Source organism: Dasypus novemcinctus, chromosome 21 (assembly GCF_030445035.2).
Source record: "Dasypus novemcinctus isolate mDasNov1 chromosome 21, mDasNov1.1.hap2, whole genome shotgun sequence".
Lineage (NCBI taxonomy): Eukaryota > Metazoa > Chordata > Mammalia > Cingulata > Dasypodidae > Dasypus > Dasypus novemcinctus.
Genome location: NC_080693.1, coordinates 16,300,717 through 16,326,821, shown reverse-complemented (window position 1 = coordinate 16,326,821; position 26,105 = coordinate 16,300,717). Strand labels below are relative to the sequence as shown.

Below are 26,105 nucleotides of genomic sequence, written 5' to 3'. Positions count from 1 at the left end.
CTGTCCTAAAAAATGAAATCCAGTGGTGATCTTTTCAATGAAATATTGCTTTGGGAGATGTTAATTTAAAGCTTGGCCATAAAGTAAAATGTAAATACATTGGTAGAAAAAGAAAAAATCAAATTGAACACTAATAAACAGTACTCTGTCCAGTTTATCATGTAAAAAAATAAAAGAATCTTGAAGTTCAAGAGTCTTTCCTCTTAGGGAAACTAGACAGAATACATGCTTGGTGGGTCAGAATGATGAGTCGGAATCTGCTGAATTCCCCAGTTAAGAGGCTTGTCCTTAGGTCTTCATGATACTACACAACTCTGACCTAGGGCCTGTCTCTCATCCTTCCGTATAGCAATAGCTAGGAGATTTTCTCCCCCTACTTGTTTTTGTTTTTGGTTGAAATATCATGGCTCTTGTCCAAATTATCCTGTATTTAACTGTTACAGGTAACATTGATTTGAAAAGATTTTATGGATATTCTTTTCTGCAAGTTGAAATCTTCTGTTATGCTTTTTACTTCTAGGTTGCTTGTTACCCCATCCCCTACCTCAACCCAAGCAACTTTGTTTTTTAGAATTAGAAGTTTACCAGATAGTAGAGCATATATATTTTTGGGGGTGGGGGAGAGGGCAGGGATTCACTTTGAAAGTAAGCAGAGATTTTTCATTTATTTCAAAATCCAACCAAGGAATTTTAGCAGGGAAGTTGTGCATCACTTAAAATTTTTAAGTGTTTATTTTCTTTGTCTGGACCAGGCCTCAAGAAAGGAGAACTGGATATGAACAGTTCCACCCAGGCCCATCCCCAGTGGACCACGATTCCCTGGAATCTAAGCGACCTCGCCTGGAGCAGGTTTCCGATTCCCACTTTCAGCGTGTCAGTGCTGCCGTCCTGCCTTTAGTGCACTCACTGCCAGAGGGCTTGAGGTCTTCTGCGGATGCTAAAAAGGTAAATATTTGGGCTCTTAATCTGTGGAGTTGTAGGTCTGTAGTGTTTATTTAGCCATATTCAGACATAGCGCCTGAAGGAAAGTCCAGTTAGGCCAGTCCATAAAGGTTAGTGCTATGGGACAGTGCCAATTTTGTTAAACTAAAAGCCACCGACTTAGTGCTCTGACTTTTAAAGGCAACACATCTGACTTTTTGATTTGTGAAAACAGTCTGAGGACTGGAGTAAGAAAAATTGCTATTGAGTAATTTTTAAGCATATTGGTATTGACTTGCTGGGTTAGAAAATATAATCAGAGAAACTGAAGACTTCCACAATTTTGTTTAAATTTTAATTAAATTTTAAATAAGCCACTTAAATTCGTTAGGTATCTGTTAACTTGCTACTTGGGAGAAAACATTTTAGGTAGGCTTGACTGTGCCTAGAGCTTTTATATAGAAAAGCAATTTTTGTTTCTATTTATTTCTTATAGAAAACTTGGAAAATACGGGGGGGAAATTATATGTAATTCTATAACTTGGAGATAGCTATCTTTAATCTTTAGCTGTATTTTGTAACATTTTAAAAAGTGTATTGTAAATTTATGAGAATTCTGTTCAGATTGAATCTTACCCCTATTTATCTTTTGCATTTCTTCTTTTGTGAAATGCATGTTTGTATATTATGCCTTTGTTTTGTTGCTTTGTTTACCTTTTTAAAAATCTCTTTTGCTTATTAAATCTGCAGGTTAGCAAGTACCTGGTACTTAGTAGATTCAAGTACTGAATAAATAAATATTTTAGAAGGAATAAAATAATTTGTAAAAATTAAATATTACTCTCTTTACTCTCACATGTTAATATTTTTTTATCAGTTTCCTTTTGTCTAAGTTTCACGTATTACTTTGAATATACTAAAGTTTTTGTTGTCAAATCTTCTTTCTCATAAAGTTTGTTTACCTTTATGCCTATGGCCCTTTCCACCCTAATATCAGATAAATATTAGTACATTCTCTGTGAATTTCTATGTGTTGAAAGTGATTTAAATCATTGATGTGGAGACAGTGACCGTTGCAGTTGCTGAAGGCAGGGAGAGGTAAAAAAAGTATGATATTGGAGCATTTTTGGGACTTGGAGATGTCCTGAATAATACTGCAAAGACAGATGCAGGACATTGTATATCCTGCCATAACCCACCGAATGGACTGGGAGAGAGTGTAAACTACAACATAAACTATAATCCATGCTGTGTAGCAATGCTCCAAAATGTACTCATCAAATGCAGTGAATGTACCATGCTAATGAAAGAAGTTGTTGATGAGGGAGGAGTGGGGGGTGTGGGGAGTGGGGTATATGGGAACCTCTTATATTTTATAATGTAGCATTTTGTGTGATCTGTGTATCTTTAAAGAAAAAAGTAGGGAATATGTCTACAACTTATATTCAAATAGTTTAGCCCCACTCCCTAAAAAGAGAGAGAGAGAGAGAGAGAGAGAGAGAGTGTGTGTGTGTGTGTGTGTGTGTGTGTGTGAGAGAGAGAGAGAGAGAGACAAAAGAAAACATATACAGCAAAATATTAACACTGGTGAATCTGGGTGAAGGATAAATGAGTGGCCATTATACTATTCTTTCAAATTTTCTGTAAGTTTGAAATTTTTCAAGATAACAAGTTGCGTGGGGAAAAACTATTTGTGATAAACCAAAAATTAGCTAAGCTTCTGAGAGTTTTGAGAACTGCCTCACAATGTGAGATATCAGTATCATAACCTATGGATTTATAAAGAATGTTTTGCTGCATTTAAAAAAAAGAAAGAAAAAAAACATGTAGTGGCTAATGTCTCCTAACTGAATAAATTATCAGAAATGTAATAGCCATAGATTTTTTTTGAACAGGAAGTTTATTCATTAAAATGTGACATGTTGGATATTAAGTATACCCTATTTCCATTTTATTGTTGAGAAAAGAGATAGATGTTAAGGAAAATTACGTGACCTGTCTATTGCTCCTGAGTTGGGATTAAAAACTTTGACCTCCTTACTCCTAATCCTGGCATTTCCTCCCACTAATACTAAGTCTTTTTAAATGGCTTGGGGGATAGGGGCAAGAGATAGGGATTTTAAATGAATTAACTTTAATTTTTTAATTTTTTTATGTTGTTAAGCCAGGCCTATCACTTGTAGAAGGAGTAGATAAGACTGAAGGAAAAAGTTACCTGTAAGCAATCTCACCATTTAGAAATCATCGATAATATTTCGGTGCTTATTCTTCTGTGTTTATGTGTGTGTTAGTATTTTAATGTACTTGGCATTATACATATTGCTTAACTTTATTGACTGATTGTATTGGGGGCCCACCCAAGATTGAACCTAGGATTTTGTATGTGGGAAGCTTCCCTGAGTTGTTTTGTTTTTCTGTTTTGCTTGTTGTTTGCTCCTGTTCTTTCAGGAGGCACCAGGAACTGGGTCCTCTCGTGTGAGAAGCTGGCGCTCAACTGCTTGAGATACATCTACTCCCTATTTATTTATTTATTTATTTTATTTAATTTCCCCCCCTCCCCCGGTTGTCTGTCTGTTCTTGGTGTCTATTTGCTGCGTCTTGTTTCTTTGTCCGCTTCTGTTGTCGTCAGCGGCGCGGGAAGTGTGGGCGGCGCCGTTCCTGGGCAGGCTGCTCTTTCTTTTCACGCTGGGCGGCTTTCCTCACGGGCGCACTCCTTGCGCGTGGGGCTCCCCCACGCGGGGGACACCCTTGCGTGGCAAGGCACTCCTTGCGCGCATCAGCGCTGCGCATGGCCAGCTCCACACGGGTCAAGGAGGCCCGGGGTATGAACCGGAGATCTCCCATATGGTAGACGGACGCCCTAACCACTGGGCCAAAGTCCGTTTCCCTCCCTATTTATTTTAAAAACAGTTTTATTCACATACCATACAGTCCTTCTAGAGTGTACAATCAGTGGCTCTTACTATAATTAAAGTGTTGTGCATTCATCATCAGCTGTCAACTTAGAACATTTTCTTTGCTCAAAAAAGAAAAATCCCATGCCCCTTAAACCCTCCTATTATTAACACTTAGCATGGGTGTAGTAGCTTTCTTATTGATGAAAGAATATTACAGTATTTATGTTAAATGTACTTGTGTATTTTAATATACTCACAATGTACATACATATTGCTTACTTTTATTTTTGCTTAAATATGTCATGAGTTTGTTTTTGTGTCAGTAAGTATATAGCTATTTTTAATGTTTTTTTGGCAGTCTGTATATGGATATAAAATAATTTAAATCGCCACACATTTAGGTTACTCACTTGGTCATTATAATAAAGTTGTGTACTTTTTTAGGCTGATTCTTTGTATACATTCTGAATTACTTAAGTTAAATTCTTACTAGTATAATTAATTATGGGCCAGAGTTGGCATTTTGGTGGGTATTTCCAGAGTGCCCTACAAAAGAGTAGGGCCAGTTTTTATTCTAGACAGCAGTGTATGAGGATGTTCAGGTCTCTTGCATCCTTACTGACACCACCTATTAGTTGTTGGAAAAAAATTGTCAGTTTGAGAAGAGAGAGTTTTTGACTTACATTTATTTGCTTTTTAGTGATGTTTAATATTTTTTCATGTGTTTATTGGTCATTCATCTTTCCCATATTGTGAATTGTTGTTTCATGTTACTATTTTTCTGTCAGTGTGGTATATTTTTTATTGTATACTGGATTGTTAAGAATTCATGATTTGCCAATGTTTTTTTCCCCATTTTATCATTTGCCTTTTAATTTTATTACTACTTTTTTAAAACTTTATTTTGTACATTTAATAATTGAAAATATAAAGAATTAAAAACTAAAAAGAAAACACAGTTGAATAAAAACATACATTTCTCAGTTAAATGTACTAGACACCTATACACTTTTTTTTGAATCATACAATATGTTACATAATATATTTGGTTCATAGTAATACCATCATATAGTATTTGACCTTTTGTGTCGCTCAACATAGTGCCCTCCAGGTTCATCCATTGTTACTACTCTTGATAAATAGAAGGTTGTGTTTTTTATTTAGGTCTATTAATGTCTGCTTTTTTTTTTTCTTTTTTTTTTTTTTAATTTCTTTTCCTTTTGGCCTTCCTGAGCCCAAGATTAACTGAATAGTGTTTGTTTGTTTTTTTCACTTGAGACTGTTGGCAATTTGCTTTTAAGCTGCATATATATGTTTGCTGTTATTTGGCTTTTATTTTTATATAAGATATGAGTTAGAAATCTAACTCTCTTTCTCCAAAATAGCTATCTGGATATTCCAAAACAATATTGTAAGTGGTGTGAAGGCTTGGATCACATCTCTTTTTTCATCATTCTGTATATTGCAGACAACTGAACTAATTTGTTTTTTGTTGTTGTTGTTAAGTATTTAAAAAGAATGGAATTCAGTGGAAAATATTGATTTTGCAATTGCAGTTCTTCGGGTATGCACTGGAATCATCTGGGGGATATTTTCAGAATATTTAATTAGAATATAGTGTGTTCCGTGTTTCTACATACTTCTGTAACAGTAGCTCATAGGCTTATGGTAGAATGATAGTGATATAACATGGAAGCTTTAGTGGTTCATAAATGATTGTTCCCTGCATTTTAATGCTTCAGAGCTCTCCACGGCAAGCTGACTTACAATTAAAGAGCCTTAGCAACATAAGAAAAGCTCAAGAAAATTAGAAAATTCCGTAAAAAATGTCTTCATTTAGTGAAAGTAGTAACTGGTTTAGTAAAATGCTATCTTTTCACAAATGTGAAGTGTTGAGTGTTAAGAAGAAACTTTGAAAACATTTTTCTCTGTATTTTTGCTTTAAAAACATTGAGAAAGAAGCTTATATCCTAAATCTGATTTTTATTTTGATGAAACTGTTTTCTGTTGGAAGCAAATGACCTCAAGGATCGACATCTTAAAGAAGGAAGCATGGCCTGCAGGGTTTAAGGCTACCAAAGGTTGACTGTATGCTGAGTACAAGTGAGGTAGAGATTGAACTACATTTTTACTTTCATTAGGATTACAATTTTCCCTAGAAGTCCTGTTACATTTAGTGTACAATATTGTGGAATATAATGTTTTTCAGGAATATATATGTTGTATTTTAGCTGAAATCTCTGTAGCAAGGTATTTTGTAAAAAGATTGACGTGGAATCTCTTAAGTGCATTCTTGGTACAGAATTACTGATTTTTCAGTTATTTAATATATTTTAGGGTTTTACAATCCTATGAATTATGTTCATTCTAGGCTTCATTATACCCTAAAGAAAATTAGTACCCTAATTTAAAACTCATCTGTTTTACAATATTGCTTATATCTTCACCTCAGATTAGAAATTATTAGGATGAGTGTGTTTGTGTTGGGGGGGGTGCTTTTTCTATTAGAGTTCTCTTGATTTGGAGGTACAGTTGGATGATGTATTTGGCATAAAGAGATTGTTGTGTATGCTGTGGCTGGACTTGCTTAATTATCCCTAGGCTCAGACTTGGATTTGCTTTTTTGCTTACGCCCAGTGTTAGTAGAAGCCCAGTGTTAGTAGAAACAAAAGTTCCTCAGGGCATTTCTCTGACTGCTGTGCCTTGGGTTTGGTTCTGCAAAGCCCGAAAGCTTTTTGATAGGAACTCTTATCCGTGTAATAGGTATTAAGTTGGGTGGCACACAAGGTTTTACCAGGAGTAATAATTCAGTTTCCCAGCCCATGTGTTTAGACCTCTTGAAAAGCTAATGCAAGGAAATAGCAAAGAAATTGGTATTTTCTTTTGTAATGGCTACACTGTTATTTCCCTAGAAATTTGCTATCATCCCGGATTGTTAGTGTAAAGGCTGACTAGCCACCTAACCACCTCGTTCTGTATAGGTTTTAAGATCTTCAAAATAATGACTAAAGTGACTAAACTATAAAAGTGATATGAACCCTTAGTAGGCAATATATGGGTATGGGTGTGTATGAAAATTGCTTCTAAAGAACTACCGTATAGAGAAATAGCACATATACCTCTGCTATGCTTTAAAATTGATTTTTTCATTTAAGGGAATCTTGAATGTAACACTGGCCATTGGTGAGGAATAAATTGTTGCTCTTGATTTTTCTTCAAAGGAGCCTGCATTTGGAGGCAAACATGAAGCTCCATCCTCTCCGATCTCTGGGCAGCCATGTGGTGATGATCAAAATGCTTCACCTTCCAAGCTTTCAAAGGAAGAGTTAATACAGAGTATGGATCGTGTAGATCGAGAAATTGCAAAAGTAGAACAACAGATACTTAAATTGAAAAAGAAACAAGTAAGTGGTTATTCATACTGCTTAATATAAAGAATGTATGTCTCTCTAAATAAAATAATGTTGAAATTCTCCGTATTTTTGAACTTTATATAAAGGGAATTGTGCCTTATGTAGTCTAAATATTTTTTCTTCCCCTCCCTTTCCCGTACCCTGCTATTTTTGTTGTCTGCGTCCATTCGCTGTGTTATCTCCTGTATCTGTTTCTCCTTTTGTCTTCTCATCTTTCTCCTCTAGGATTCACCGGTATTCAATCTTGGGAACGTCTGATGTGGAGAGAGGTTCCCTGTCAGTTGCGCCACTTCAGTTTTGTTCTCTGCTGCACTTCACCTTGATTCTCCCCTTCGTCTTTCTTTTGTTGTGTCATCATCTTGTGTGACTCATGTGTGCAGGCACTTGGCTTTACTGCGTGGGCACTCGGCTTACCACACAGGCACTCGGCTCGCCACGTGGGCACCCAGGCGAGCACTCGGCTTTCCGTGCAGGCACTGGTTCACCACACAGGCACGCTTTATCAACTTTTTCACCTGGAGGCCCTAGGAATTGAACCTGCGTCCTCATTCCCATATGGTAGGCGGAGGCCTATCACTTGAGCCATATCCGCTTCCCTATATAGTCTGTAACATGCTGTTTTTTGCTGTTAGGTTTCATAGTCTGATCCAATTATTTCCACTGCTGTACTGTCTGATTGTATGGTCATAGCAAAATATTTTTAATCTATTTTTGATGTTGCTTTGATGGCTTATTTCCAGTTTTTTTTTCTATTCTGTATAATGGTGCTATGTTCTTGATAAAGCGTTTTTCTAGGGCATATGCCCAGGAATGGCATTGCATGGCCAGAGAGAAGGGTCGTCTTTCAGTGTAGTAGGTGATATCCAATTTGCTAAAATGGCAGTACCATTTTCCATTCTGTTGGCAGCCTGTAAGAGTTCCTGTTTATGCACACATCCTTATCTTTACTTGATAATTTTTTTCACTTGGGTGTGAAATACCTCTCAGTGTTGTTGTTGTTGTTTTAGGAGGTACTAGAGATTGAACCCAGGACCCTGTCAAGTGAACCATGCACTCAACCATTGAGCTAAACCTGCTCCATTGTTTTTTGTTTTAAAGCAGTTTCGTTGAGATATATTCACATACCAGGAGATCTATCCAAAGTATACAATCAGTGGCTTTTAGTATAATCACAATGTTATGTATTTATCATCACAAAAAATTTTAGAACAATTTCATTAATCCAAAAAGAAAAACTCCACACCCTTGAGTAGTCACTTCTCAATCCCTCTACCCTTTCCCAGGCCTACATCTGTTATCATTAATATTTTTTAATTACATTTTCTTACTGATGCATTTGAGGTTTTTATATTGACCAGTAACCTCCCTGTATTATATATATATTTTTTAAAGATTTATTTATTTCTGCCCCCCCCAGTTGTCTGTTCTCTGTGTCCATTTGCTGTGTGTTCTTTGTCTGCTTCTGTTGTTAGCGGCACGAGAGTCTGTTTCTTTTTGTTGCGTCATCTTGCTGTGTCAGCTCTCCATGTGTGTGGCGCCATTCTTGGGCAGGCTGAACTTTCTTTCGCTCTGGGTGGCTCTCCTTATGGGGCGCACTCCTTGTGCATTGGGCTCTGCTACGCGGGGGGCACCCCTGTGTGGCACGTTGCGTGCATCAGCACTGCGCGTGGGCCAGCTCCACACGGGTCAAGGAGACCCGGGGTTTGAACCATGGACCTCCCATGTGGTAGAGGGACGCCCTATCCATTGGGCCAAATCCACTTGCCTGTATTATATTTTTAATGCTAATTATTTATAGTTTCTTTTGGACTTTATTTGTACGTAATAGTTATATGAACAGTGAAAAGTATAACAGTTGTGTTTCTTCATTTCCAGTTCTTACAAATTTACTTAGTTTTCTGTTACCTTACTGGTCTGGTTAAGATACTAAATAATGTTAAAAGTAGTCATCCTGGGAATCGGATGTGTTATAACTTTTTATCTTCATTTTTGTTGTCTAGAACTGAACTACCACTGTGTATCAGAATTTGTCCATTTTTCCATGTGGTTGTCAGTTTTTTTCCTATGTATTTTTGAAGGTTTTTTTTTTTCTTAAAGATGTATACAAATATAAATAGTTACTTTCATGGTCAATTGAACCTTTTGTTATTACATAGTGACATTCTACCTCTAGCAATGCTTTTTCCCATAAATGTTGTTTTGCCTGATATTGATAAAATTAAATCAGCATTCATTTGTTGACAATGGTTGGTTTATCTCTTTCCTTCTGTACCCTTATGTTTAAGATATATAGTTGCTTAGGGTGTATAGATTATATAGGTAAATAGCTAGGTTTTGTTTTTTATCCAGTCTGAAAAGGTGTTTTCAACTAGGATTATTTAGTTCTTTTATATTGATTATGATGATTGACAATAGCTCAGTTATTTAAAGCACTGTTTTATATTTTCTTTCTATTTCTTCTCCCTTTTAAATTTTTTATTTTGAAATACTTTTAAACAAAGGATAATTACCAAAATAATACAAATCCCATACAGACAACTCCAGCCTACCCCTATCATCCCAGATACCCAGATCCACCAATTTTAACTTTTTCACGTTTGCCATATCATTCTGCCAGTCTGTCAGTCTGTCCATTTATTTGTCTAGCTGTCTATCAGACTGTCAATCCATATTTTAACACTTGAGTGTAGGTTGTATATATCATGCTCCTTGAACACTTAATACTGCCATGTACATTTTCTGAGGACTTGGATGTTCACTTATGTAACCCCTTTAAGTGTAGTTACCAAGTTGAAGAACTTTAATATTGATATAAAGCTTACAGTCTATATTCCAGTTTTTTTTATGTCTCAAAGTGTCCTTTTGAACCTTTTCTCCTCCTTTGTTAAACTTGTCTAGGATTATGTATTACATTTTTTTTCTTTCTTTTTCTTGTTTTTTTTTATTTTTTCTTTTTTGTTTTCTTTTTTGTTTTCTTTTTTGTGTCTTTATGTATTACATTGAATTATCATTGTGTCTTTAGTAGCACTTTTAAAAAAAATTGTGGTAACATATAAAACGTAAAACTTTCTCATCTCATCTCATCCACTCCTAAAATAGCATTCAGTGGGATTAATCACAGTTACAATGTTGCCATACTTCACCACCTTCCATAACTAATGCTTTCTCAAACAGAAATCTCACAGGCATTATGCTTTAACTCCCCACTTGCCCTGCCCTTTTCCCCTGGCAACCTATACTCTAACCATTGTCTCTGTGAGCTTGCCTATTTGCTGATATTTCCTTTGTAGTTACCATGGAACTTAAATTTGACATCATACATGTATAACAGTCTTGTTTGCTTTGATACTAACTTAGCTTCAGTAGTCTGTACAAACTAGGTTCCTAAATCCTTCTATCCCCCACTTTATGTAGTTCTTGTCACAAATTACATGTTTGTATGTTGAATCCCAAACCACTGATTTATCTTTACATTTTATCCATTTGCCTTTTAGATCCTGTGGGAAGTGAAAAGTGGAGTTTAGAACCAAAAATAGAATAGCACTGGCATTTATATTTACCCCTGTTGTTACCATTACCAGAGATCTTTATTTCTTTATGCAGCTTCAATTTTTTGTCTATCGTCCTTACCTTTCAACCTGTAGAACTCTCCTTAGCATCTCTTGCAGGGACGGTCTAGTGTGACAGACTTCCTCAGCTTTTGTTTATCTGGGAATGTCTTAATCTCTCCCTCCTTTTTGAAAGACAGTTTTGCCAGATATAGAATTCTTGATTACTTTTTGCTTTCAGTACTTTAAATATGTCACCCCACTGCCTTCTTGCCTCCGTGGTTTCCTATGAGAAGTTGGTACTTAATATTGTTGAGACTCCATGACACATGCTTCTCTCTTGTGGCTTTCAGAATTCTCTTTATTTTTGTCATTCAACAGTTTGATTTTATAATAAGCCACACCGTGGGTCTATTTGGATTTATCTTGTCTGGACTTTGTTGAGTATCTTGGATGTGTATACTCCTATCTTTCATTAAATTTGGTAAGTTTTAATCTTCTCTAAGATTAAAAAAAAATCAAATATTTGAATATCCCAATAGTCTATGTTCTTTTCTCTTGTCTCCTTCTGGGTCTTGAGGAGCTTATCTGTTCCTGTCTCCACAGGTAATGCCTTGGACATGAGCATGTAGCCCTAGGAATTCTCCTGTTTGCATGGCTGTGAATGCCCCTGCTCCCCTAAGAAACAGTTTCCTCCTTGACTGTGTCATTGCTCTTTATGTGCTCCAGCCAGCAGTCCTTGCTCCAGGAAGCCACAACTTTATTGCTCGCCCATCGTATTCTCTCAGATACTCTGTGAGCTGCCTTATTCACAGGGCAAGTTCTGGGATAGTCAACCTGCCAGGAGCGTCCTTGTTCATTCTCCCAGGCCACTACCAGAGAGCCTGGGTTGGGGTGCATGCTCTGAAGCGTCTCCCTCTGCTATCTTGATTGGGGAGGGTTAAGTCCTGTCTTTTCAATGCTGATGTTTTTTAAAAAACTATTGTTTGTTTTTTAAGATTTATTTTTTATTTATTTCTCCCCCTTTAAGTTGTCTGCTTTCTACGTCCCTTTGCTGTGTGTTCTTCTGTGTCCACTTGTATTCTTGTTGGTGGCACCAGGAATCTGTCTCTCTTTGTTGCATCATCTTCCTGCGTCAGCTCTCCGTGTGTGTGGCGCCACTCCTGGGCAGGCTGCACTTTTGTCACGCTGGGCTTCTCTCCTTACAGGGCGCACTCCTTGCACATGGGGTTCCAGTGTATGGGGGTAGCCCTGCATGGCATGGCACTCTTCGTGTGCATTAGCACTGCGTGTGGGCCAGCTCAACCCGTGGGTCAGGAGGCCATGGGTTTGAACCCTGGACCTCCCATGTGGTAGGCGGATGCTCTGTCTGTTGAGCCAAATCTGCTTCCCTATTATTTTATTCCGTTCTTCTTTTGATTCACTATTTATCTTACTCCATTTTCCCTTGCCCTGGTAGATTGGATTTTATTCTTTCGTTTTTAATGATTCCTCTAGAAATGTTAGCATGCGTATTTAATGTAAAGGTACTAATTAGTATCTTCACAGTCCTCTTAAGTACAAGGGCGTAGACCATTTTGATTTCTTTTTCTTTTCTCCCAACTGTTACGCTATTGTTGTCATGTATTTTAGTTCTTTCTTGTTTGTTTTTTTTAACCCACAGAAGCCATTATTATTTTCATATAGTCACTGTTCATTGTTTGCCCGTCCTTTTGCCATCTTATTTACTTGCCAGCTCAGTCCTTCCATCTGGCAGTTATCCCTTTTGCTGGAAGAATATCCCTTAGAATTTCCTTCAGTGTAGTGAGGGTCTTTTTGAGGCGTATTCAGCATATGTGGTTGAAATGTCATTTTATTTAAACCTATTTATTGAAAGATATTTTCCTATGGTATGGAGTTTTTTTCTAAGTGTTTTCTCTTTGTATACTATCTTCTAACTTCCATTTTAAAGCATCTTTAATTTTTTTTTTTTCCTTTTGTGGATAATCTGAATTTTCTCTGTGGTTGCATTAATAAATTTCTTTTCTTTGGGATCTCTTGTTTTACTGTGATGTGTTTTTAGGGAAGGATTTTTGAGCTGTTGAACTTGAGATTTCATTGGGCTTTGTGAATTTGAGGATTGGAGTTTTTCATCTGTTCTGGAAAGTTCTTAGCCATTATCTTTTTTTTTTTAGCTTTCTATTTTTAAGATAATTAAAATTAATATCTACAATTTAAGATAATTATAGATTCATGCAGATGTAAGAAATAATAGAGATCCCCAGTAACTTTCATCTATTTTTCCCCAATGGTAGCATCTTGTTTAACAATATTACAATAACACAACCAGGAAATTGACACTGATACAATACATTGATCTTATTGAGATTTCACGTTTTTCTTGCACATGTGTATTTACGTGTGTGTATTTACATCTATGCAAAATTACGTTTTTTACTCTCCCTTTCCTACAGTTTCTTTGTTCTCTTTTTTGAAATTCCTGTTAGGTATAAGATCCTATCACCCTTGCCTTTCATGTCTCCGAATTGCTGATTTTCATTCTTTGCTTCTTTGGATTTTATTGTGGGTGGTTTCTTTAGTTCTGTCTTCTAGTTTATAGTTCTTTTTTTCAGTTGTATATAATCTGTCAAATTCATGTTAAATTTCCATCACTCTGTTTTTTCCTAGAGTTTCTATTCTTCCCTTTCAAATCAGTGTTTTGTGGGTCTGATATTGCTGAGTTTTTTCCTTTTCTTTCCTTTTCTTTCTTCATTTATAAATTGGTAATAATACTACAACTAACATGAGTTATATCCTGTGATTGTTGTGCGAGTTGAGATAATGTAATTGCATAGTGTGTAACACATAGTAAGTGCTAAATAACATGTGATCCATTTAAATAATTAAAAATATATTGTCTGGCCATTATGAGATATATAGAAACTGCCAGTTTATGGAGAGATAGATAAAAAAGACAACTTGAGTAAATAAAGAAATATACTATGCCTACATAGAAACACAGTATTAATAAATAAACTGGGAGCTCATCTCGTGTTAATTCAGATGTTTTGTACAATTTCAGTAAAAATTCCAACTGGATGTCTTTTTAAAATTCTACAAAATTACTTTAAAGTTCATGTAATAGGATAAATAGGTGAGGGGAGTTGTTTTTTGTTTGCTAATTTTTAGCCTTCCTTTTATAGTGATTTAGTCCCAGGGCAAATTTCTTGAAGATTGTTTTATTTTCTCTACATTCTGAAAGAAGATCCTATAAGCATGAAAGAAAGGGCATGATTGAAAAACTCATTCCCTAAAAAAATGATGTCACAACTCAAGTGTCTTTCTTGGACTTAGACAGATAGCAGACGGCAAGTGAACTCCTTATGCATTTCCAAAGGGGAAGCTTCTTTCTTGGAGGACTTTTTATTTTAACTTTATATTATAGTAACATATACACAAATAAAAATGTCCCACTTTCAAGAGTACAATTCAGTAGTGTGAATTAAATTCACAATGTTGTGTTATCATTACCAGTATCCACTCAAACAAGAACTCTACCCATTGAGGAATAACCCTCTTCCCCTCCACCGTGCCCATCCCTCCTTCCGGCCCCTGATGACCTATTATCTAATATATGTCCCTATGAAGTTTCTTTTAGGCATTTCATATAAGTGAGATCATACAGTATTGGTCTTTTTGTGTCTGTTCTGGCTTATTTCTTGGAAAGTTTTTATCCTTTCATTTGCATGTGGTCTGACTTACATGACTAGGAGCCTTGACTATCAGACTTTCTTAGTACCAGTAATTTTTTCCTCTAGGCCTTATACTACACCTGACATGTGTCTAAGCTGATAAGATAAGCAGTGAACTTATCTTGTATTTATTCATGTGGATATTTATAGAGCATTTACTTAAGTGCCAGATACTGGTTTGGGTACTGGAAAACAGCAGTGACCAAATCAGGTTCTCTTCAGTAATCACAATAGGTAATATTTATTGAACATTTGTAGTTGTAACGTGCTTTATATGCTTTATATATAGCACCGCATTTAGTCCTTTCAGAAAGCTCTTTCATGGTTTCTACTGTTATTCTCACTTTACATATGAGTAGTTTAGAAATTTAAGATTGAAGGGCCTAGAAAGGTTTTTAACGATCAGTAGAGTTGTAAAATGTGACCCTAAGACACAAACTGAGGCAGGCTGATATACATTTTCCATTTATAATTTCACATACCAGCAGTTTATTTAGTACTGCCAGTACCTCTTGATTGGAAGAGGAGAACTGCAAAATATAAATTAGGGTGGAGGTATGGGTGTGGGGGTGTGGGAAGTTAAGGGTTAAACTGTTTGTCAACTGTACTTTCTCCACCAGGCATTAACACATACTATGTATTTTTTAAAAATATATATGAGTGTTTTTCCCATGCCATCAAAGGTCATTGTGATATATGTTTAATTTCTTTTAGGATTTTGCTTTGAATTTATCAGAAGTAAAATATAAATGAATATTTTCTCTTAGTTATATATGCATCTTGTGGTGATTTGTGCTATTTAGTTAATAGTCAAATAAATTGATTTTCTTAGAGCCCTTAGGTCTGTCAGCCCCTAGTAGGTTAAATGGTTGCCCTGTAGGATAAGCAAAACCTTGCTGAGTAGCATGGGTATCTCTGGCGATTAATTACTGGTGGGAGTGACGTGCAGCGGATGCCTGACTCTTCCCTTCTGGTCTCTTAGCAACAGCTTGAAGAAGAAGCAGCTAAACCTCCTGAGCCGGAGAAGCCTGTATCCCCTCCTCCTGTCGAGCAGAAACACCGCAGTATTGTCCAAATAATTTATGATGAGAATCGGGTAAGCTCATGCCATCTTTGACAGTACTAGCCATTAAACCCATTTTATTGTACATTTTGTAGTCCTGAATCTTCTGTCATAAATGCTACTTATATTAAAACTAGGATTTCTGTTATAATTTTTAATGGTCTTAAACTTTGGTTTACTGAACCTTGGTTGTTTTCCTTATCGATTGAAAGAAAGTTGAAAGTTGTGCCTTAAATTATCTTTTATATTATTTTTATAGATTGTATTTTATAAATATTATCTCATGAGAGTAGAATTTTTTTTATACAAAAAGCTATTCTGTATTTTTAACTTTATAATGGGCATTTACTGCTAAATACTAATAGCATTCCAGTAGAGATACGTCATTGGATATAAAATAAATTTCATTATGAGCTTCAGAATTGGTAGCTGGACTTTCAAAGAGGCTGCAGTTTGAACCTTAGTTATTAAATGTGAGGCTCTTGACCTTTAGGTAAACTTTGACTCTTTAGGTTCATTAAAACAATTTTTTCTTTCATAATCCTAACTCAAAGTGTCCATGGATTTAAGAAAGCAAGATCTCAATTCTTGAATACTTCTGTAATGTCAGAGTTAATTTTGGGGTAGAACTCAGCCCAGGAACTAGCAATTAGAGAAAATCGATCTCATCTCAATATAAAGAAAATTCTCCCAGAGCTTAACAGTGGACTGGTTAGCCGTGTGAGGTGTGCCCTCCAGTCACAGTGTTTAGGTAGTGATCATGTGACCAGCATCTCTGGTTAGCTAAAGATGATAATGAGGTAAAAGTTGAGATTATTGTTTCAAGATTGTACTGCATGGATTCATGAGGATCGCACCGTACACACTACCTATAAAGTTCATAATATCTCAGATACTAAAGGAAAATGGCCTTAAGAGTAACATCTGTGAATTAGTAAGTACATAAACATTTAGAGGCGTGATGTTGGACTCATACATATGTATGTGTGTATGTAGATAAGAGAGTCCTTAAATACATAATAATAATGACAGTGGTAAATAACATGGACAAGTAAAAATGTGCATGATTAATTTTTTTTTTTTGGCTAGGTACAAAATTAGTCCAATTTATTGAATGAACAGTGCAATCTACATGGAGATAAATCTTAGTGGGGCCAGGGCAGTAAGGGGATTGAGCATAGGGCCTCACGCCATGCCGGAGGGCAGTGGCTCTTAGATAGGGGAGGGCCCACAGGTGCTCCCTTGTTTCAGAGAAGCCAGGAGTAATGGGGTTTTATGTGAAAGTTCCTGGGTTATAAAAATATTTCCTAGAACAACAGAATACTTTGGGTGGGTTGGTGGGCTTCATGGCCAGTTTGTGACCCCAGGGATCTATTAAGTGGAGATTAGAATTGATAGCAGTAGATAATTTGTCTTTTTGTTTTGTTTTGTTTTTTGAAAGTGTCCTGTAAAATAAAAAGTTGACTTTTTTCCTTAGAGAGTATGAATTTATTTTCAAAGCGATTGAATTCAGTGATGTTAATTGATTGTATTTGTTTTTTTTTTTTCTTAATTTGAGAAGTTGTGAATTTGCAAATCAAGCAGACTTTTCATACAGGATTCCCATACATTGCCCCACCACCAACATCTTATATTGTTGTGACACATTTATTACAATTGACTAAAGAACATCGTCATAATATTACTGCTATCGATAGTTAATCAATTTCATTTCTTAAGGAGCCTTGTCTTACATGGCTTAATAAATACTTTCACTGGTAGTAAATTTTGGGCTTCCTTTTCTAGGCCATGACGACTGAGAACTAAGAAACAAGTTCTGGTTGAAAATGTAATTCATATTTAGATTTTGTATATAGATTTACTTTAATTAGTGTCATAAATATTTCTTGACAACCATCAACAAAAGTGAAAATGGCCTTCAGACCTCTTCTGGCCATTGTAGCATTTACATATTTGATTTGTTCTTCGTTCTATGGGGGGAAAACACAACAAATTTGAAATCTGCGTTAATATTAAGTTGATCTTTCAGGGAAGATTCTTTCTAATTCACAGTTGCTGTGGGAACCATCTCTTCTTTTATGTATTCTTGTTGTGCACCTGGCTACCATCACTTGGCTGTGCTGTGTAGGTCTATAGCAGAGGTTCCTGGAGGGAACGTGGTCGGAGCATAGCTGGGCCTAGAGTGTCCTCCCAGCCAATGCTCCAGTGCTTTTTCTGCTGTTCCATGCTACCTTTTGTCAGGTTTTGGCAGAGCTGTCTTTAATGAATACCCCTATCTGTTTTGACTCTAAAGGCATTGAGGGATGGGGTGATGACAGAAGTACATCTCCCTCATTCAGCCCTTGTTTGGCTAGGCTAGTTGGGAATTTAGCCCAGTGTGGCTTAAAAGATAGTGGCCATTATCATGTACAAAACCTCTTTCCTTTATTTAGAATGGTAGTGGGAGGAAGAAAATTGCCCGGAAGTGACTGTTAATGTTAAAATTGGCCTCCCAAAAGAAAAATGGACTTGTGTCAGATTCAAAATTCAGACTATGATTTGTTTAGTCTCTAAAACAGACTAATTTTCCTGGACTGTTTTACTAGTTTAATCTGCTTTTATCTAACCCAGTTGAATATGATATAACTTCAAAATAATACAATATATAGAAACATGGTCGTGCAGAGAAATTTTTAAAAATACCCCTGTTTATATTTTGACTGGATGATTTGCAGGAGAATATGATACCAGAAGAAAGAGGTTAATAGTAGAGAATATACTTAGCACCCACACCCTCTGGTTGCCTAGGACAGTAACTTAGAAATTCTCTCTTTCTCTTTGTGCTCTACACATTTGCTTAATCACCAAAGATCATCATTTCCACATCTTAATATATTGATCTCGTCAATTGATTCTCTCCTCTCCTTTGCATTACCTTAATTGAAGCCCTCTTCTGTCACATAGTTATTGAGCCTTCTGCCTTCAGTCTTTTTTCTCTCTAATCCATCTTTCATATTTGAGATCCATCACACAGTTGTCCAAATAAAACCCTTAGATGACTTTCTACTTCCTACAGAGTAGCCCCAACTTTTTATCAGTCCTTATGTGCATACCTCTTTGGTCCTTGCCCCATACTTATTTTTTCTTCCTGATATCATTCCAGAGCAGGCTTTGGATATTCTATATGAAGTTTTTAGAACCTCTACCCTGTGATGTCTCTCCTGCCTTCTGGTTGACTATTCCTCTTAATCTGTGTGTTCTTGATATAGACTTTAGTATAGAATGGCTTTAAAATGCAAGTTTAAAAACTGGTAAATGCTGGGGTGATGGGTGCTAGATGTTTCCAAATTTATTTTCTATGATAATAATGTTATTTGTATGCTAAATAATATGCCTAAAGGTAATAAATTTGAATTTTGTGATAATTACATTTTGGCTTCTTGAGATTAATAGTTGTCTTTAGAACCGTTGTTCTCAACTGGTCTTTTCTGGTTGTCATAACTAGGCTGGGGCAGGGGGGGGTTGCTACTGACATTTAGTGTGTAGAAGTCAGAGATACGGCTAAATATTCTACAGTGCCCAAGAAAACCCTCCATGATAAAGAAGTATTTGGCTCAAAACATTAATAGAGCCATGATTGGCAAACCCTTGTATCTGTATAATAGTTATGTAGACTGTATGTATGTGTAAATAGTTGTATCTATACAAATATGTAAGTTGGGTCATATAAAGTGTATCCATAGGATTTGCTCTGCAAATTTATTGGCCTTTTTTATTTTAGTATTTGAATTTTTGATACATTAATTTCTTATCTTAATAACATTTTAAAGTTTCTTAGAGTTTGGAAAGTGTATTATACTATTTTGTACCTCCTACACTAGTTAACATAGTTATTTTCATGTAATAGATACTAAATAAATACTTGACTGATTGTGATTGATAAATTGAGATGAAAAGGAGAATGCTTATTTGAGGGAACTGCTTTCTTTACATTTGGTGAATATTGATTGATAGCTATTCCCATTCAAGGGTAGGAGAAGTCTGTCACATCAGAAGCCCCGGAGAGTTTCCCATGCCACAAATGCATTGAGGTGGGAGTCCCTGCAGCAAGCAGTGTACCGTTGTTACTAATAGGAATGTGTTGGGCATAAGAAAGAGTTGAGAGCCACTGACACATGTGCTAGTCATATAATTCCTATTTAAACAGATCTTTAGTATTACATTTTGTTGTATTTCATTTGTCCATTAAAGAAAGATTTCTGCTAGATAACACTTTGGTCTAGATTATTTTGCCTTTGAAAATGGCATTTTAAAAAATAGAATTCAACATTTGAATACTGACCATTTTTGAATAATTCAAACTAGCTGTTTCCTCTATTTTTCGGTATTGCAAAGATTTTTTTGTAACTAGAAAATAAGCTTGTTATAAGCTTTTCTTCAAAGAGATCAAGTTGGCCTAACAGTAAAGACTGGTCATTTATGATATGTTATTTAGTTTTCATGAAAGACATTGTGAGTTAAAGTAGTTAGAATGTTTGGGGAATTCATTTATTTTTTATTTTTTTAAATTTAATTTAATTTACAATTTTTTGAGGTACTGGGGGCCAAGGATTGAACCCGGGACCTCATATGAGGGAAGTTGGTGCTCAACCACTGAGCCACATTGACTTCCCTGAGTTGGTTTTTGTTTGCTTGTTTTGCTTGTTGTTTGTTTTTTTGTTTGTTTGTTTTGGAACCTAGCCCAGGACCTCCCATGTGAGAGGCTCCCATCCCCTCGAGCCACATGCACTCCCTGGGGAATTCATTTTTAGTAGTGAATCCCTGTTCTCTCCCAGTACCTTTCTTTCTCCAGATTCTTAGTATCTGTTTGTTTAAAGAATTTAAAAATTCTTTAGATATTGCCTTCAGTACAAATGTTAGGCTTTCACTGAATTTGGTGAGGAAAGTTATGAAAATAAAACTAGAGAGTATTTCAATCTTATCACCATGTAAAAGAAGAATGCTTGGCAATAAGGATAAGTCACTTGTAGTTAGTCTTAGATAAATATTTAATGTGTAGTTATTTTGCACAATTATTGTAATTTTTAATTATATAAGACAATGCTTTTATCTCTAGAAAAAAGCAGAAGAAGCCCATAAAATTTTTGAAGGTCTTGGCCCAAAAGTTGAACTGGTAAGTCAGAAATTTCTTTTTTCATTTCCGTGCTTTTTTTTTTTTTTTTGTCCTTTCCAGTGCTTTTCCATTTCTAGTGTTTCTTTTCTTGGGATAAGATGGAAAATGATCCATTTATTTTGGGACTGGAGGGATGTGGCTGGGCAGAAAGTTTCTGATAAAGTTTAAAATAATGCTACATGAACTTGGTTACCTTTGCAGAAGCATCAATCTGAACATGTTTTTGCCTGAGCAGCCTGTTTCATGATAGGAGGAGGGAATGTGAACAGAAATAGAAGGCTCTTTGACTCATGCTAGTAATGTGGCAATGCTTACTCTTCCTTCTCTTTTGAAATTAAGAATTATGAACAAATAAATTTATTATGGGACATAGTGGAGTTAAACTTTCTTAGAGGAATGGCATTATTAGGAGATGGGACAAGCAGAGATTCCCAAAGACTGGAGGTCTTGATAGAGCATGTCATTGTGCAGATCGGTTAGTACTTTGCATAGGCTTAAAAATTGTTTCTTTGTTTCTTCATAGGCCTAGGTATAACCTTTTATACATAAATGTTTGATTTGTTTTGTAGCCACTCTATAACCAGCCTTCAGATACCAAGGTGTATCATGAGAACATCAAGACGTAAGTATATATCATCTTTGGAGTTCTTCAGTTAAACATCTTATATATTCTATAACAAGATCATTTTACCTTATCTACTGACATAATATTATGATATAGTAGAGGTGTGTTTTTAGATTTGTGTAATTTGCTGCTGTTTTACTATATGTTATCTTCCTCTGGCTTTTTGGGGGTTGGGGTAACAGCTTTGAGTTTCCAAGGCCAAAAAATGAAATAAATTATTGCATAAAACTAGCTGGTTTGATAATCTGCTAGTAAAAAAGGTGGATACTTAACATTGAAATGGCTTACCTTGAGGCTTGAATTTTTTGCCTCCTGTTTTGTCTTTTTTTCAGTGGAGTACCTGCAAGGCGCATGATGAAGTAAGATAATGAAGCTTTTTCATTTAAGACTAGTGATGACACCGTCCCCCACCAAGCCACATCTGCCATTGCAAAGTAGAAGTGCCACGGATCATTTTATCATTATTCAAAATCCTATTCTAGGGAAATCCCTTCCATGACTCTTGCTAATGACGGTATTTGTAGACCCTTCTGCCATTTAATGTCCTGGTGCCTTGGAGGCGCTCAGTCACCCTCACATGGGTGAGGAGGCTGCTCCAGAATGTAGATTGCTTAGCCATAATCCTAATACCAGGCCTTTACAGATGGATGGAGATTTTGGAATAAGAAAAAAAGTGAAAAGAAAACCTAATTTCTTGATCTGATTGAAGAGAGGAAGCTAGATAGGTATCTTTTTTTAAAAAAATTATACTTTTAAGAGAATTTCAGGTGAATTATTTTTAGTTTATGACAAAAATGTGATATTTCTACTTTGTATGTTAATTTATTAAGTATTACCAGAACAATATAATTATCTACTAGTACAGTTAATGAGCGCATTGCTTTATATATATATATATTTTTCTTTTTTTTTCTTTTTTAAATTTCTTATTGAGAGTATGTACAGTCATTGACTACTTTGCAGAACTGGTGGCAAATATAATTTGCATGGTAGTGTGCATGAAAGATTGAAATTTGCATAATTTTAACTTTGGTTAAATAAGTGGTTCATAATAAAAGTCATATACCTAATGAATTTTTCTGGGAGATGATACTCATGATCTTGAACAACCCGTAGAAGATATAGGTTAGGCAAAACCCATATAAAAATTACTTTACTTGCAACTGTTGATCTGTTTTAACATTTTAAAAAAAGAATAGCAGATAAAAGTCTCGATGGCTACTTTGAATGATTTTTTTTCTTTCTTTTTTTTTTTTTTTTAAAAAAAGCTTTAGCTATGTTTGTGTTCTTTTTTCCCCAACATAAACCAGAGAATGGCTCTTTGATTTATTTTATGTTACCTACATTACCTACATTGCCTACTGCAGTGCTCAGCATGCTGTGGGTTACTGACTGGCTGACTTGTTCATTTAAATATTTAGGAAGCATTTTAAGTTGGGTTTGTTGATTGTTACTTGCTTTTGAGTAGTACGTCATTATAACCAGAGCAAACTGAATCCATGGTGATGTTCCCATTGTACCCCATTGTACATCACCTTTTGAAACATTGTTTACTCAGCTGCCTGCCTCTGTATGAATTGTCGAATCAGTGTTCTTTCATCACCATCATTTGCTTTGTATGAAATAGCAAATGTACCCTTTAATAACTGTTTCCATCTCTTGGCTACTTTTTCATGTAGCCAGTTCCTGATTGTGCCTCTTATTTGGATGGGGCCAGTTTACTGATAGTCCGAGTGGCAGATAATCTAAAAGAAAAATTACTCCTACTTGCCTTGGCATTGTATTTATATTTGAGTAATTAGCTTGAAATCCTTACCAAAAGTAGGTGGGGTATAAATATCTGAATATTTAAATATATTTGAGCCTCCATGTCATTGTATTTGAAGGTCACAATGCTTCAAATCTGAAGTATGAAACTGTTACGTTAAAATCTAAGAGAAATACTCTTGTTTTGTCACATTTCCCTCCATTACTTCCTAATTGTGTTGTCTCTGTGACTGAAGTATATTTATTTAAAGCAGGAGTCACCTGTCTCTTAACTATGTTGATAACATTCTTCTCATAGAAGGGAGGTCAGCACCTTACCTGAAGTGGGCAGGTATCTTTAAAAGTTTTTCCTTCTCTCCTGCCTCCTCTTCTCTAAGAGGGAACAGAGATGTTTGTATCACTAGAGTTCTTAAGAGGAATTAGAAACTGTATAATTATAAGTTTAGGATAATATTTGCTTTGTAATTGGGTGTAGTTATTGGAAATTATTTAGATAAAGTCTTTTGCTGTAGAATGGGAAGAATTTTAGTCAGTTTTAATTATTACAAAAATCTTATTTTGCAGGATTAACTGATTACATCATAAACTCTTAAATGATCTTACTCATGTTCCATTGTCTCTGGAAAAAAAAATAGTCACTGCATTATTAAATTGTGCTCTTTCTTAATGTCATGCAACCATATTTTTCTCTTCTAGAAACCAGGTGATGAGGAAAAAACTCATTTTATTTTTTAAAAGAAGAAATCATGCAAGAAAACAAAGGGTGAGGCCCTATCCTTGTTAACTGAAATTTGTACAACTTTCCCATTCGTGCTCACTGAGGCATTCACTTTCCCATTATTAACAAGAATGATTCTTGATTATATTTGAGAAAAAGCGCTGATTTAAAAAGTAACTAGATGTGACTGAAATATCAATCCAATTCCAGCAACATTTTAATAGTATAATTCACATTTAATATTATTATCAAATTAATTTATTGATCATCTATGTATAACATTTTCATCTAGCCAAAATAAAGAAAATGGTGAGTAGTTTAACAAAAATGTGAAAGATAATAGTCTGATCTACATTTAGTCTCCTAATCCTCGAACAAATGTAGGTAAGTTCTGTTCATGCTGATTAGATTCGACTGTTCTTTATTAAAAACAGGGTCAGATAGGTTTACCTTTTTCAAATTCTCATAGTTTTTCATGTTGTGCTATATGATATACAGTGTAAAAGTTTTGTGATCATAATCCTCATGGAAATGAAATGATAGTAAATATTATGCCAGAGTTCTTATTTTTATAACATGTTCATTAATTTTGTAGACATACTGTTGCTACATTAAATTCAGATGTTTAATAAATAAAAGATTGTCTTTAAATTTGCATCAAAAATTAATTTGGTACCTTACATTAATGACCTGACAGTGTAATGAATTTTAAGGCTCAAGAGTCAGCAACTTTGTTTAGTGTAAAACTTCTGATGTTCTAATTTGCCAGTCTAGTTCTCAGATATTCTCTTAAATTTGTCTTGAATTTTTTTGCCAAGAACATAAAACTATCAAGTAAGAATTTAGCTTAAGCTCTTTTTGCTATATAGTGATTTTACTGTAATTATGGTATTGGCTATGTCGGTATTGGGTAGTGCAGACTCGGGAGTATTTCAGAGAATAATTACAAAGTTTATTTGTTCACTGATTTCTTGGTTCTTTACTGTGTCACATATATTGTTTTGCAAAGATGAGCAAGACTGCATGTGGTTTTAGCCGGCAGGGAACCTAAGGTTTAAATGGGGGCAAGTCAGCAGGCAATTACAGTATTATGGTAGTGCTGTGGGAAAGGGGATGCAGATGGCTGTGAGAGTGTACTTGAGGGACACCTAATGCAGATGTGTACACGAAGAGAAGTTCCTTAGGAAACCAGAACTCACAGAAGGCCTGCCTTTGTGAAGATTTGGGAGGCAGAGGGAGCAGGGCAGGCTCAGGCTTGACTGGGCATGGGGTAAGAAGTGAGGTGCTGGGGAAAGCCAGAGCCAGACGCTGCAAAGCCCTGGGGGAACCTTGGGTTAGAGCCTGAAGGCACCTTTTAAATTTCTAACCTGGGGTTGTGAAATGATCAGGTTTGTATTTTAATAATTTGCATTTGGCTGCAGCATTGAGAATGCATGGGAAACATTTAGGAGGCTATTCCTTTAACCTAGGTGAGAGCTGATCTTGGCCTGGACTAAAGAGGTGGCAGCAGAAATGGAAAAAAGGTTGGAATCACTCCTTTGAGTGTTATGGAAAAGATCCCTAACTCTCACAGGCATTGAGAAGAGGGACCAGGAAGTGTGTGTATGTTGGGGGGGGGAATGTGAGGAAGAGAATAGAGAAAAGGCCTGAGGAACACAGGAGGAAGAGCCTTTTTAAAGGTTGTTTTCCCCCCTCTAAGAGCTATTTTAAAAATAAGTTCTAAATGCCAGTGGTAACTAGCCCAGCAATACAAAAGTGCATAAAGAAAAAGCTAACGGTCTCTTCTCCAGTGTCGCTGTCCTGAGGTGACCAGTGTGAACAGTTTGGCGTGAGTCCTTCCACACCCCTCTCTAGTCAGACATGTACAGTGTTCTCTGCCCATGACAGAAGGTTCTTCTCTTTTCTGTGTTTTAAAAAAAAAATGGGATGATACTTTACTCATTTCTCTAAAAGCTTTAATTCTTGTTTCATGTAGTTCATTGGATTTCTTTTTATCAATAAAGTACAACCAATTTCTGCCTTTTCCACACTGTCAAAAATGTTTATTATGTAGTATTATTTATAATAATTAAAGCAACTTAACACCTTCAGGAACTGAGGAATGGTTAAAGCGTGTATGAAAATGATCTCCAACAGATAGGAAGGAAAACAAAATGAGGTTGCCTTTCAGCGATTGGGATTATGAACTATTTACATGTTCCATTTTTAATTTTCCAGTGTTTTGTTTTAACAATGAAGGGCATACATTATCAGGAAAATAAGGTAGCTGG

The 26,105-nt window shown here is 35.7% G+C and overlaps 1 protein-coding gene across 22 annotated transcripts in view; it reads left to right on the top strand.

Annotated features, from left to right (window-relative positions):
• NCOR1 (nuclear receptor corepressor 1) overlaps positions 1 to 26,105 on the top strand; it is a 162,507-nt gene that overhangs the window by 51,815 nt on the left and 84,587 nt on the right. For 13 of the 22 annotated variants that reach the window (XM_058283390.2, XM_071210286.1, XM_058283404.2 and 10 more), the window contains exons 4-10: positions 753 to 945; positions 7,040 to 7,222; positions 15,493 to 15,606; positions 20,669 to 20,725; positions 21,295 to 21,347; positions 21,683 to 21,709; positions 23,814 to 23,880. In XM_058283390.2, the coding sequence (XP_058139373.1) occupies positions 753 to 945; positions 7,040 to 7,222; positions 15,493 to 15,606; positions 20,669 to 20,725; positions 21,295 to 21,347; positions 21,683 to 21,709; positions 23,814 to 23,880 (694 nt within the window). Of the gene's footprint in view, positions 1 to 752; positions 946 to 7,039; positions 7,223 to 15,492; positions 15,607 to 20,668; positions 20,726 to 21,294; positions 21,348 to 21,682; positions 21,710 to 21,992; positions 22,076 to 23,813; positions 23,881 to 26,105 lie in introns of those variants that run through there. The other 9 variants (XM_058283396.2, XM_058283402.2, XM_058283392.2 and 6 more) reach the window with 2 other exon arrangements.